The sequence below is a fragment of the Lampetra planeri genome, chromosome 1, assembly GCF_965212315.1.
Source record: "Lampetra planeri chromosome 1, kcLamPlan1.2.h2, whole genome shotgun sequence".
NCBI lineage: Eukaryota > Metazoa > Chordata > Hyperoartia > Petromyzontiformes > Petromyzontidae > Lampetra > Lampetra planeri.
The window spans coordinates 31510398-31523978 of record NC_136107.1 but is presented as its reverse complement, the minus strand read 5'-3'; the positions used below and the strand labels follow the sequence as shown (position 1 = coordinate 31523978).

General features: G+C 51.0%; 1 protein-coding gene across 1 annotated transcript in view; it reads right to left on the bottom strand.

Annotated features, from left to right (window-relative positions):
• The window catches only part of LOC144742021 (caskin-1-like), a 150107-nt gene that overhangs the window by 91518 nt on the left and 45008 nt on the right, over positions 1-13581 (bottom strand). Inside the window, exons 3-5 of the mRNA XM_078592449.1 lie at positions 7069-7166; positions 5570-5715; positions 2499-2594 (exon numbers count right to left, since the gene is read on the bottom strand). Of these exons, the coding sequence (XP_078448575.1) occupies positions 2499-2594; positions 5570-5715; positions 7069-7166 (340 nt within the window). The remainder of the gene's footprint in view (positions 1-2498; positions 2595-5569; positions 5716-7068; positions 7167-13581) is intronic.

Genomic DNA, 13581 nt, shown 5'->3' with positions numbered 1-13581 from the left:
AAAATATTTATAATGCGCGTGTACAGTGATCATGTCAATCCACTGCTGGATGAGAGCCTCCCCGCATCGCGAGTTTTGTGGAAGTGATTTGACCGCACTTCACGCTTGCCAGTGCGGGCTGTCGGTGTAAGCGAGCAGCATAGACATTGGGGAATACAGTGATCCCTCGTTTATCGCGGTTAATGGGGACCGGAACCCCTCGCGATAGGTGAAAATCCGCGAAGTAGGATTGGCCCCCTAGGAATTTCCGTATATGTGTGTGTGGGTACCAGAATGTTTAAAATATGTATATTTATACTTTATATATATATATGTTTTACTTAAATCTATTTAATTATAAAACCTTAATATTATACATTCACTCTCTCTCTCTCATACGAAACGTATTATGGTGTTCTACACTCACCAATGACAGTAGTATCTTGAGACTTGACTCCAGTAATGACGACGACGACGATGACAATGACGATGACAATGACGACGATGACAGACCTGTGCAGTTCGATGAATGTGATGATGAATGATGATGATGATGGTGTTACTGCACAGGTATAATGAGGCCTTTAAATCAGTTCGAAAAATCCGCGATGCACTGAGGCCGCGAAACTTGAACCGCGAAGTGGCGAGGGATTACTGTAGTATGGTACAATAACGGATTTTTGTTGCACCATCCCCTGCGAACAACATAGTCTCACAGCACCCTACAAAGCCTGTTTTATGGATGGTATTGACCTGTCCAGACACTATGCAGGCCCATACCGGTTTACTTTCCGAGATTTGACATGTTGAAGTAAATCAGATTTTGAAGTTGAAATGGATCATGGGCAAAGGCTGCATATAAAAGTACAGCATAGATCAAAAGACAAAGATCCTCAATTTACCTGAATAGAATGCCGGGGCAAGTGGTGTTAGTGAGCACCTACAAGGCTAGAATGGCAGACGAGAGGGTGGTGTGGATTGGGCAGGGGTCAGTAAACAAAACAAGATTGTTTTTTCGAATTCAGTAATAAACAACCTCTATCTTCTTGGTTTTTATTTGATTATGTTTTATTTTTATTATTTATTATTTCCATTCTACGTGACGTTACCGAAAGAACCAAGAAGATGAATCCCTGCAGTCACAAAAGCTTTAAATCGAAACAACCTCTATTTCAAAAGCATGTCAATACATCACAATGTGAAAACGAGACGGTGCTCCTTAGTAAATAACAGCCACGAAGTAGCTCTTAAAGAACCGAACGCGGCTTCAGAGCTGCAGGTTGCCGGCCCCAGGGATCGGACCAAACACGCCTGGCCACCTTTGTCTTTCCATTAGTGACACTGACCACACTGCACTCGGTTCTAATTGGTCAACTGAGTGGGCCTAGTGGAAGAACAGGCCAGGTTAAGATTGCAATGTCTGCCGGCGATATGTGTCTCAAAGCCAGGAATCTAACTGTGGCTGATGGGACTGTGGCACAGATTTGGCACGGCTCGTGTAGCCATTCCGACCGTAAGAGCGAGCGCTGTTCCATGAGCAATCGTCACGGCCGGCGTGGGGCGTGGCAAGGGCACAGAGGGCAGTGACTTAGACAGCGGAATGCCATGCCTGGCCACCTTTGTCTCCCCCAGCTTACATGCCACACTTAAGGCTGACTCGACCTAGGGGCGGGAGGGCCCCCCGGGACCAGTTCAGACATCACGAGCTGCTAATGTTGTCCTTGGCCTGTGTCAGATAAATATTTGTACACCCAGGGTGAACTATTGGTTTTCCCCACGAGTGAACAATCGTTCCAGTTTGGGTTTAGGGTTAATGTGACTTTGATAAGGAGAGATATCCAAGAGGGGACTCGATATTCCCAGATATTTTAGAATTATTGCTTCCTAGGGGGTGCAAATAACCGGTGAGCTCAGAGCGTAGTGTGCTAACCGCTGCACCGCCGCTCGTCTTGCGCTCGCGTGAAGACAAAGATGAAGATCCCCATTTCACCCAGGCAGGCTGTTGGGGGAACGTGCTGTGACCAGCACTGCACCCGACCACCTTTGTTTCCCCAGTGCTGATGTTTACACACCGCACCAGGTACTCAGTTAAGGCCAAGTCGACCTAGGGGAGTCCAAGAACCAGTTCACATATTCATCACTGTTTTAAGGCCGTGAGCCGGCATCGGACTCGGGTTGCCAGGTTTGCAGCACAGCACGCTGACCACTAGGCGACCGCTCCCCGTACACGTGCACACACATGCCTAGACTTCTAAAAGAAAAAATCTCATCAGCAGGCAAACACAGGGAGATTGTGAAAATAAATACAAAGCAATTCCCCGCAGGAATATAAAAATAAAAAAGGCTGAAATCTTAATTCAGCAGTGCCATGCACAACCGGCCAGCCGTTTCACAGCTACTCACAGGTACGTAATTTATGGATGCATTCGCGCAGTTATACTGGGATATAAACACGCGCTGCGGAATGTTCCATTCCCACACGGGGGTGAAGAAGGATGTGCGCTGATGCTGCTGCTGACCTTGACGCGGCCGAACTCGCAGGCCATGTCGAGCGGGGTTTTGTTGGCGCTGTTGACGATGCACGCGTTGGACTGGTGCTGCAGCAGCATCTCTGACTGCAGAGACGACAGACGATAGGGGGCACAGAGGGCAGAGGGCACAGGAGGCAGAGACACAGAGGGCAGGGGGGAAGAGACAGAGGGCAGAGACACACAGGGCAGGGTGCACAGAGAGCACGGCCATAGAGACTGCGGCATGAGTGCAAAGTACAAACTGTGGAGTCGGCACGTGCAGCCGTGTCTGTGTGTACGTTTAAATATGTGTTTCATTTTTATATTACCTCGTTGAGAGCTATAAGAGCCAAGGGAGGGAATGGGCCGAAGAGGGCGTCTGCCGTGCAAATGGAGTATTTAATCAGCTCGTGGGCAGGTGCTGAGTGAATTGTTATATCATACGGACAGTGAGAGATGGCATTGGTTTGGGGGAGCCTTCATCCAGCAGTGGATTTATCAGGATGATGATGATGATGCTGATGAGAGACCATTTAAGCCAACATTTTTATTTTTAAAAGAATACTTGGGTTGTGAGAGTCATATAGAATACATATGGAAAAAAATCTAAAGTATTCAAGGTCGACGTTTCGCTGCTAAGAAGGCAAACCTTTTAGAAAATACCTCGTTATATTCAACGTTTTACATATTACGTAAAACTTTAATTGTCGATAAAAATGTGAATAACAACGTATGATGGGGCATGGTTCAAAAGCGCTTGCTTTGAAATTGTCCATGCAATGAGCCCAATTGCCCATTTAACTCCGACTGTGAGGTAATGGTTTTTAAATGTAAAAGATGCAATACTGCTCCAAGTACGAGGAACATTGAGAAATAAGCAATGTTTCCAAACCTATTATTTACTAAATAGCCAAGCAGACGATGCCTCCTTCATATATATGTCTCAACACACATGGGTTTTTTTGTTAAACACAACACATCGACTTCACGACCTTCCAGGAGTGCACAAATTCAACAGCATCGATTCTGTAGAAACCGGTCCACAGTATTGCTTCCATTGAATCAATGCTGCTGAAATTATGCACTCCTAGAAGGCCATGGGTTGTGTAAAGAATATGTATTTTCTCACGTGGAGAGACATTCTATGCTGGGTAGTAGGGCCTTCTCGAGTGTGGTGCCTAAGATATTGAACTCTCTTCCAAATTTACTCAATCAGCAAGACTCATTTTTTCATTTTAGATTTCCTTGAGTATGCCCCCTCATTTTGATATTTTTGTATATGTCTAGATTTTATATGTCGGACTACCTTCATTTAATTCATCTTGTAAAGTATTGCGATGCCCTCTTCAGTGGAGGTCGAGTTATACTAAAAAATGTTTTTGAATGAATGAATGGAATTTGAATATTATCTGGTTATATAGTGTGTTGTATGTATTCCCCACAACGATGCTAATGATTTGACTTGAGTCTTATTCCCAAGTATGCTTCAGTCACTACGATACAAAAACAAATAAGAAATAACCATAATGTAAGCTATCGGACACCAATTTGCAGTTGTGTGGTGGTCATGGCGGTGGTAATTGAGGTGGTGGTGATAATGGCGATCATAGTAGGGGAATGACAGCTCCGTTACGTATCGCTTGAGAGTGGTTGTTATGGCAGTGGAAGTGATGGTCAAGGTGATAATGGCTGAGGGGGTGGTGGTGGCATTGATGATAGTGATAATTGCGGTGCCTGTGGTGGCAATTGGTGATGGTGGTAGCGATGCCAGCAGTAGCAGAGGCCGTGGAGGGCGTTAACAATTTTTAGCAAACAAATAATGAATTCATTAATTTAATTGTGACCCCAAATCGTGACCTGTAATCGTGACAATTAATAGTCTCGTGGAGAAGGCGAATTGCTGCGTTCCTAGCGGCTGATGCAATATTGACAGTGGTAATAGTGACGACGATGATGGCAGAGGTGATGATGGTTGAGGGAAGCAAAGTCACAGCTAAGGTGCAGCACTGCTCTTGCTCTCTCTCTCACCTATGAATCGTGGTGCTAGTGGTGGTGTTTTTTTGCAGAGAAAGTGATTGCTGGTGGCATCACTGCTGTCTCTCTAACCTTTCTCTTATCACTTGGCCATGGTGTACGTTGAGACGGTGGTAGGTAGTGGTGATTGTTGTGACAACTACAGCAGTGGTGGTGGCACAGCCATTTTCTCTCACCACTTAGTAGTGATGACGGTGTCGACAATGATAGTGATACGCGTTTTGGTAGAGGTGGTGGTGGCAGTGGTTCGTGGTGGCGGTGGTGGCAGCGTGAGTCGTGGTGGTGGTGGCAGCGTGAGTCGTGGTGGCGGCGGTGGCAGCGTGAGTCGTGGTGGCGGCGGTGGCAGCGTGAGTCGTGGTGGCGGCGGGTGGCAGCGTGAGTCGGGGTGGTGGTGGTGGTGGTGGTGGCAGCGTGAGTCGGGGTGGTGGTGGTGGTGGTGGCAGTGTGAGTCGGGGTGGTGGTGGTAGTGGCAGCGTGAGTCGGGGTGGTGGTGGTGGTGGCAGCGTGAGTCGGGGTGGTGGTGGTGGTGGTGGCAGCGTGAGTCGGGGTGGTGGTGGTGGTGGCATCGTGAGTCGGGGTGGTGGTGGTGGTGGTGGTGGCAGCATGAGTCGGGGTGGTGGTGGTGGCAGTGTGAGTCGGGGTGGTGGTGGTAGTGGCAGCGTAAGTCGGGGTGGTGGTGGTGGTGGCAGCGTGAGTCGTGGTGGTGGTGGTGGTGGCAGCGTGAGTCGTGGTGGTGGTGGCAGCGTGAGTCGTGGTGGCGGCGGTGGCAGTGTGAGTCGGGGTGGAGGTGGTGGTGGTGGCAGCGTGAGTCGTGGTGGCGGCTGTGGCAGCGGTGGCAGCGTGAGTCGTGGTGGCAGCGGTGGCAGTGTGAGTCGGGGTGGAGGTGGTGGTGGTGGCAGCGTGAGTCGTGGTGGCGGCTGTGGCAGCGTGAGTCGTGGTGGTGGTGGTGGCAGCGTGAGTCGTGGTGGTGGTGGTGGCAGCGTGAGTCGTGGTGGCGGCTGTGGCAGTGGTGGCAACTGCCGCGGGCATCAGCGCCGCACGCTCACCACTTGGTGGTGGCCGTGCTGGGCTGACAGATGCAGGGGGATCTCCCCCTCGTCGGACTGGGCATTGACGGAGGCTCCGGCACGCAGCAGCAGCAGCGACGGCTCCGCCTTGCCCTGCCACGCCGCCAGGTGCAGCGCCCGCATACCTGCCCCCAGAGTCAGGCACAGCCATGTTCTATCCACTGCTGTCGACGTCTCTCACGCCCCTGCGACGCCAGGGTCCCATTCTGCTCCTGTGCACGAGGTGAACTCATTGCTCCAACGTGGTGGTGGTGGTCGTGGCGGTGGGGGCGGTGGTGGTGGTGGTGGTGGGGGTGGTGGTGGTGGTGGTGGGGGTGGCGGTGGTGGTGGTGGTGGTGGTGGGGGTGGTGGTGGTGGGGGTGGTCCTCTCAAACAACCGCGTGACTTGATGTGGCTTGGGAAGGCCTCTAACTTAGCGGTGGTTTGAGAAAGGGCTATCATAAATCGTGATCATTATGTGCTGCGTAAAGAGGTAGGAACAGGGCCAGAGTGTATGTTATGATTGGGACAGAGATAAGACGAGGCTAGAGATGAGGTTCGGGACAGGCTTATTAGATTTGGGAAGTGTTAGGATTCGGGTAATGTTTGATGTTAGGATTAAGTGTTAGTTTTGGGTGTGTTGTGTTTGGTTATAGTCGAGATTAAAGCGAGGGATAAGATTAAAGTTGTGATTGTGTCTTAGATTAGTGGAATATATTGGTTGGGTTAGAGTCATGGTTAGTGTTGGGACTGAAGCTAAATATTAGGTTTAATACTAGGGTTATGGTTAGAATTAAGTGTTAGGGCTAAAGTTAGAATTAAGTGTTAGGGCTAAAGTTATGGTTATAATTGAGTGTTGGGTTAGTGGCACTTTGGGGTTTAAATTAAAGTCACTGATGCTAATACCCGTGCTATGGTTAAGATTATAATTAACTGTCAGGGTAAGATTAGGAGTGAGATTTGTGGGAAGATTGAGCTTGGGTTGGAGTTATGGTTCAGGTTTTGGTAAAGATTTAGGTTTTGGGGTAGTGCTTTGGTTGACGTTAGAGTTTGTGTTAGGAATCAAATTGGGATAGGAGTTGGGGTTCAGGCTAAAATTAAAGATAGGGTTAAGGTTGGGTTCAGGTTAGAGTTAAAGATAGGGTTAAGGTTGGGGGTTCAGGTTAGAGTTAGAGATAGGGTTAAGGTAGGGTTCAGGTTAGAGTTAAATAAAGGGTTAAGGTTGGGGGTTAGATTTCCGGCTGGGGTTGTGACAATGTGTGGACATCAGTGCTCCTATACCAAGACCACCGCCAATTGCCACTAAGTGACGGTGACCACGGCGCCTGTGCCAGGCCAGGTGCGCTTTGAGGCCACGTCAAGTGTCCAAGGCTCGCTGACAGGAGGCCACTGGGCAGACCCGGGTGCCGTGTGTTGACTGACTGACATAACCGGCAGATGCCCCAGCTGTAAACCCCTCCTGTGACTCGGGCGCCTTTCCCGATGGAGTTCCTCCGTACCTTTGTTGTCACGCAGGTCCACAGCTGCCTGGGCATCGAGCAGCAGGGAGATGAGCTCCGAGTTTCCCATAAGAGCCGCATGGTGCAGCGCGGAAAACCTAGACAAAGATCACCCGCATAGCCTTAACAAACTGTCGGGGCAAGTGCTGTTAGTGGGCACACGCACACACACATGCACGACCCCCAATCGGCATGACAGACCACAGGGGAGAACGCTGCTAACGAGCACCTATTAGGGTCAGGATGACACGAGAGGGTGTCATGAGGCCAGCATCCATGCCTGGTTGCCCCTGTCTCCACATTCCCGATGTTCACACATCAGGAATGATTTGTACAGATTCTATTTGCTTCCCGCGTTGTGCATGGCTGGGAGTTGAATGCGGGTATCTGGAGGTCATACAGCAGTGTGCGAACGTCTGCAGCGTTGCTCCATACACACATGCACACAGAGACACACACGTCAAAAAAACAGGTACACACAAACATAGACAAAGATCCCCTGTATAGCCTTAATAGACTGTTCGGGCAAGTGCTGTTCGTGAGCACCTATGGAAGCCGGCACGGTACACGAGGGGGTGGGTGGGCAGCACCACGCCCGTTCGCCTTTGTCTCCCCAGTGGCGATGTTTACACACCGCGCCAGATACTCATTTGAGGCCGAGTCGTCCTAGAGGAGGCCCATGACCGGTTCAGGTAACCGTTACTGTTGTTGGCCGTGAGCAGGAATCGAACTCGGTTCTCCGGGTTCATAGCGCAGCGCGCTCGCCGCTACACTACCGCTCCCCACCTACACACGCGACAAAGACAAAGATCCCCCGTATAGCCTTAACAGACTGGAGGGGCAAGTGCTGCTAGCGAGCACATATGAAGGCCGCTACAACTCACACGAACAGACTCTCACACACAGGCACGCAACCTCCTTGAGTGGCGTGTCTGCCTTGGCGTACAGTGCTTTGCTCGGCCGGGTCTCCCTTCTAAAAAGAGACGATTCGGTCTCGGTGGGCTCGCAGCCGCTCACAAATAAGCAATGTGACTGATTGATTGGTAGCGCGAGCGCTGTCACAACGGTTTACGGCGGGTAATGACGAGCGGTGAGAGAGGCCCGGCCCGGACCGCGAGGTGCCTCCAAGCACCCGGTCAGCAGCCCAGCGGCACAGCGCCCCGTGCCACGCGGGTTCAGGAGGTCGCTCAGGGTTCGATTCCTGACTCGGGCACCCTGTGATTGTGTGCCTGCAGAGTTTGTGCGTTCTCCCCGCCGCTTGCGCCGGGGAGCGGAGCTCGCCGCGGCGATCCCGAAAGAGCAGCTTTTAAGGGAATGTCCCATTCATCGAGCTGTGAAAAACCTACATCAATATATTTATATATATTTTAAACGGTATCATTGATTTTGTCCAAACTTTCCAAATGCAAGACACTGCTGAGAGAGTGTTCAAACTCAGTGTGGCTTCCCTTGTCGATAAGCAATTGTTATTATTATTATTACTACCTGTAGGGAGTTAAAAAAATAGATATTGCCCTACGCAAAGCTTCTCCTGGTGAGCACACAATTGCACGTGACCGGCAGAGTCGCGTGTTTTGCCTTTAACATTCTATGTAATTATAATTAGCACAATACTTTCGTGTAATGTTTTACTGTTTTATGTGCCCAGATGCTGTGGTTAGCCTCGTGTTATGTGATGTTTCCGCCGTATTATTATTAGATGCAAAGAGTTGTTATTATACTCCTACATGAAGATAAATATTTATTGGCACGGCACTCTTTCGATGAAAACCCTTTTCCCCCTGTACTTTAAGGCAAATGTCTGGAGGTGCGACTTTTCAGGGTGTTTAAAAAGCGATGGACCCAATTTCAAAGCGGTATATTTCACGATGGCAACATGTTACAATTGCACAAAAAGTTACAAACAGTTTCATGTGTTATCAAGTTTTACTAACCATTTTATAAATGCTCTATGTGCCCTCCACCTGCTGTACGGACAACATCGAGACGATAGTTGAATTCGTCCAAAACGCCTCTCTTCTCACGTTTCCCTCTGAGGCGCGTGGTCGCCCTGTGCTCTTCCCCTTACACAGACAGCCTGGTTCCTCAAATTGCCGGTGCCAACGACGAATGCTCTTTGACATTGGCGGATCAATGCCAAAACGCTGTTGAAACGCTGTTGAAACGCACGCTGCAACGCAATTACGGATTCAGTCTTGCTGAACTGCAGAGCGCAAAACGCCCCTTGTGTTGCGGGGTCACCGTCTTGCAAATGACTGAGGCTCGGGGCTGTTTGTGCGCTGGGAGAGGCATCGAGCTGTAATTATTTGAAACTCTAAGCCCCGCCCTCTCTCTATGCCCCGCCCTCTCTCTATGCCCCGCCCTCTCTCTATGCCCCGCCCTCTCTCTATGCCCCGCCCTCTCTCTATGCCCCGCCCTCTTTCTATGCCCCGCCCTCTCTCTATGCCCCGCCCTCTCTCTATGCCCCGCCCTCTCTCTATGCCCCGCCCTCTCTCTATGCCCCGCCCTCTCTCTATGCCCCGCCCTTTCAAGTGGTAAGAATTTCATTCATGGGCGGTTCGTGGTTGCAGAGATATAGCGATTTCAAATCGGGTCGATCTTTTTTTAAATACCCTGTATAATCCAGTAGCTGTGTGTGTGTGTGACCAGATGTGTATACTTGTACAGATTGTGAGCTGCAGCGTAGTGGCTGGTGCACTGCACTACAAACCCGGCGACCCGAGTTCAATTCCCACTCGCGGCCAAAATCGGGTGTGCCTCCCTTAGGTCGACTCAGCCTCATTTTAGTGTCTGGTGCGATGTGTAAACATCAGTGCTGGGAACACAAAGGCGGCCGTGCATGGAGCTGGCCACCCACCCCCTCTTGTGCCGCGCCGGCCTTCATAAGTGCTCGTTAAGGGTAATTATGGGGGATCTTTGCCTAAATGCATGAACACACGGCACATGTTTGGGTGGGTTAGGGTTCAGAATAAGGTGATGTTGCAACTGATCACACGACCTCATACACGCGCAGTGCGCTCGATCTAATTAAACATCACAATACCCCAGTGGTACCAGCCTGTAACAGACTGTTGGGGCAAGTGCTGTTAGCGAGGAGCGCCGATGAAGGTCGGCACAGCACAGGAGGGGGTGGGTGGCCAGAACCCCGCCCGGCCGCCTTTGTCTCCCCAGTGGCGATGTTTACACACTGCGCCAGGTACTAATTTGCGGCTGAGTCGACCTAGGGGATGCCCAGGACCTGGTTCAGATAATCGTCACCGGCGTTGGCCGTGAGCGGGAATTGAACTCGGCTCGCCGGGTTCGTAGCGCAGCGTAGCGCTCACCGCTACACCACCGCTCAACCAACACGCAGACACCACGCACGCACGCACGAGCCTTCTCGCACTCTCGATTTCCTTCAGCTCAGCAGCCCAACGTGGAACCCAAATTGGCGCTCGCGTCGGCTATCAACCGGGCTCCGCGTCCGTCCGTCCAAACGCGCACAACGGCCACTTGCCACCCTCCCACCAACGCCGTGAGCCGCTTTCACGGAGCGTAGCACCAGACCATCGCTGACATCAGTGTCAAGTGAGCGCCGGCCTTGGTCAAGGTGGTCAAGGTGGCCGAGTGTGCAGGAGGAGCGCACTTGCTTAATTCCAAGCCGGCGTGCCTGACGCCGTGCGTTTTGCCTTCCCGCCTAATGAGTCAGAGTCGGTACCAGCTGCCGATGCTGCTGATGTGCGCACACTCACACACGCGCGTGTGTGTGTGTGTGCATCAGCAGTACACACACACGCACACGTGCGCGCGTGTGTGTGTGTGCATCAGCAGTACATACACACGCACACGTGCGCGCGTGTGCGTGTGTGAGTGTACTGCTGATGCGCGAAGATGCGCGTGTGTGTTTTTGTTTGTCCGGGGGATATTTTGGACACGAGGCTTCCAGCCCCCGGGGCGTGGAGGGGTGGAGGGTGCGTGATTCGCATGCGTCGTTGCCCTGGGCTAAAGCACGCGTGCATCACCACCACCCTCTTTCTCTCTCTTAGAAGGCGAGAGTTAGCGAGAGTTGGAAGCTTCTCACGAGTCACCTCTGGCAGCAATTCAATGAACTGACGGCGATTTCAGTGGTCGAGATTGGATTCAACACCAATCCGGTTTTTTATCGTCTCGTTGGTATTGTTGATGGGGTTTTCTTTCCTGTCTCGCTTGTACACAGGCTGTTCACTCCAACAGCCGAAATCTAACACGAGCGTAGTTTTCACGTCCCATTCGCCTGCATTGCAAATAATCGATTTTTAAATGCGCAATTCGACGTCCGAATTGCGACCGAACGATCGGAACGTAGTCGATTATTCGATCCGTCGGTACATGCCCGCTCTGATCCAAACGCCAGCCAGATCGCAATCCTCTCCCTTTCTCACCTGAGGGTCTGGCGGTGCTCATCTCAAGCTGGCGGACTCGAGCCAGCGCTGGAAATTCCACAAAGTGTGAACTCAATGTATTGATCCCACAAGATTGATGATGATGGGGTGTGTTTGACCCCCTGTTGGGAAGTACTTGAGAAACCGGACAAGCTTCCCGCACAGGATTTGACTGAAAAACGTGTCTCGAACTCATTATTGAGCAAACAACATCATCGTTAGAAGTAACAATTGCCAATGATGCATTTCTCATAACATAGCCGGTGGAGCAGACACCCTTTGACATGAAAGCAGAGCCAGAGATCAATGTCACGAGGTGATCAAAGTCAACACTGCTGATGGCCAGCACACCTCACCTCATCCTGCCAGACGCCACAAATGTTGCTCGGTGGACAACCAACATCCCAGGTTCTGATCTTCCTCCACAATCGCCACTCTTTGGGTCTTTCCATTGCTACACAATTTAACCCGCCCCTCGGAAGACCACTCTCACCGTCACATCATCTGGCATCGGTTCCTCTTTCTGTGTCGCCCACCTCTGCAATCCCTGTCTCGGCAACCCAGCCCTCCTCCATCCTGCACGCGCGTTCCACCCATACCACCGATCGCAGTGTTAAATTAAGACGCCGATTTTTTTTCTCTCAGCACTGTACATCACCGCGGCGACCTTCGTGTCACCCTGCACAGAATCGCAGATGAGGTGTGTGGTCGAGCTTCTTGTGTGTGCATAACACAGCAGCACCACAGGGAGGGAGAGAGCGCGCGTGGGAGCGAGATGCGGGATCCATTACCACGATTTATCCTGCGAGCGAGCGAGACTGTATCTACAGACAAATGCGACGCCGTTTACGAGAGATTAATTCTCACATCTCCAGGCGTGCGCTCCACTCCACGCGGGAGACAATGAGCCCCACCTCCACCCCAATAATATGAAACTAAACCTCCTCTGCCACACCGCCGGCACGTGTCGCAGGGGTCCCGTAGCCACCCACGATGCCCCCTGGCAGGTTCTGGTGGGGTGTGGGTGTGGGGGGTGACACCGCGCCACGCTCCGTGCGACATCCTCGCCAACCGTGCGCTTTCGCCCAAGCGGACGTCGGCAGTGTGGGCACGAGCCGCCGTCATTCATTCAATCTCCTTCAGATTTCTCCCCAAAGTCATTCCAACTGCGGTCTCGACGTTCCCGTCGCAAGAGGGAGAAATGTCCTTTTGGAACTCTCCATAAACTATGAAAGAATTGTTTTTGTTTGTTTTACCAGGTAAGGCCCACCTGAGCTATAGAGCTCGTTTTCATGAGCGACCTGGCTATCACAAATGATAGCTCAGCGAAGTGGCTTATCACGTGGATCAACAGCGAAACACTCGAGATGCACGTTGAATCTAAACGTGGACGGGAAGAAAAAAAACACCTCTGTCCAACCAGCAACAGTTGGTCACTCGACAGGTTGCGTGTTGTGGGGTAAAGAGTGGGTAGTCATACCTCTAAAGAGGAGGAGGCAAAATACCCCCTGGAGACCCCTCCATCAGTTGCAGGGCTTCCCACGTTGGCGCCACGGTGGCGAGATGCTAACTACTTCACCTGGTATGAAGGACGTCGTGGGTTCGATCCCGACCTTGACATCTGTATGTTTAGAGTTTGCATGCTCTCCCCGTGTTCGCGTGGATTTTCTCTGGGGCCTCCGGTTTTTCCCTCCGCATTTAGAATCAACATGCGTTTAAAAAATCTGGCTGCTATAAATGTCCACGTGATAAGCCACATCGCTAAGCTATAATGTGTAGCCAGGTCGTTTTTGAACAAGAGCTTTATTGCTCAGTGGGCCTTACCTGGGAAAATGAAATAGCATTTAAAATATTTTCACAGTAAAAAAAGATAGTTTATAGCTTAGTTCATATTTTATGAGAGACGCTGTGACATTGCAACAGCAATGCACTGGGAGAACAAGCTCCTTTCTCGAAATGCCCTCACGCACGTCTAAATGAATAATCTGACAGATCGATGGAGGCCAGACGCACGGCTTAATGCTGCTGATTGGGAGACACTGAACACTCAAACTCTGGAGAGGTCCCTAAAGACTGACTTGGAACACCAGCAGTTAGCAGCTTCCAAAGTCTG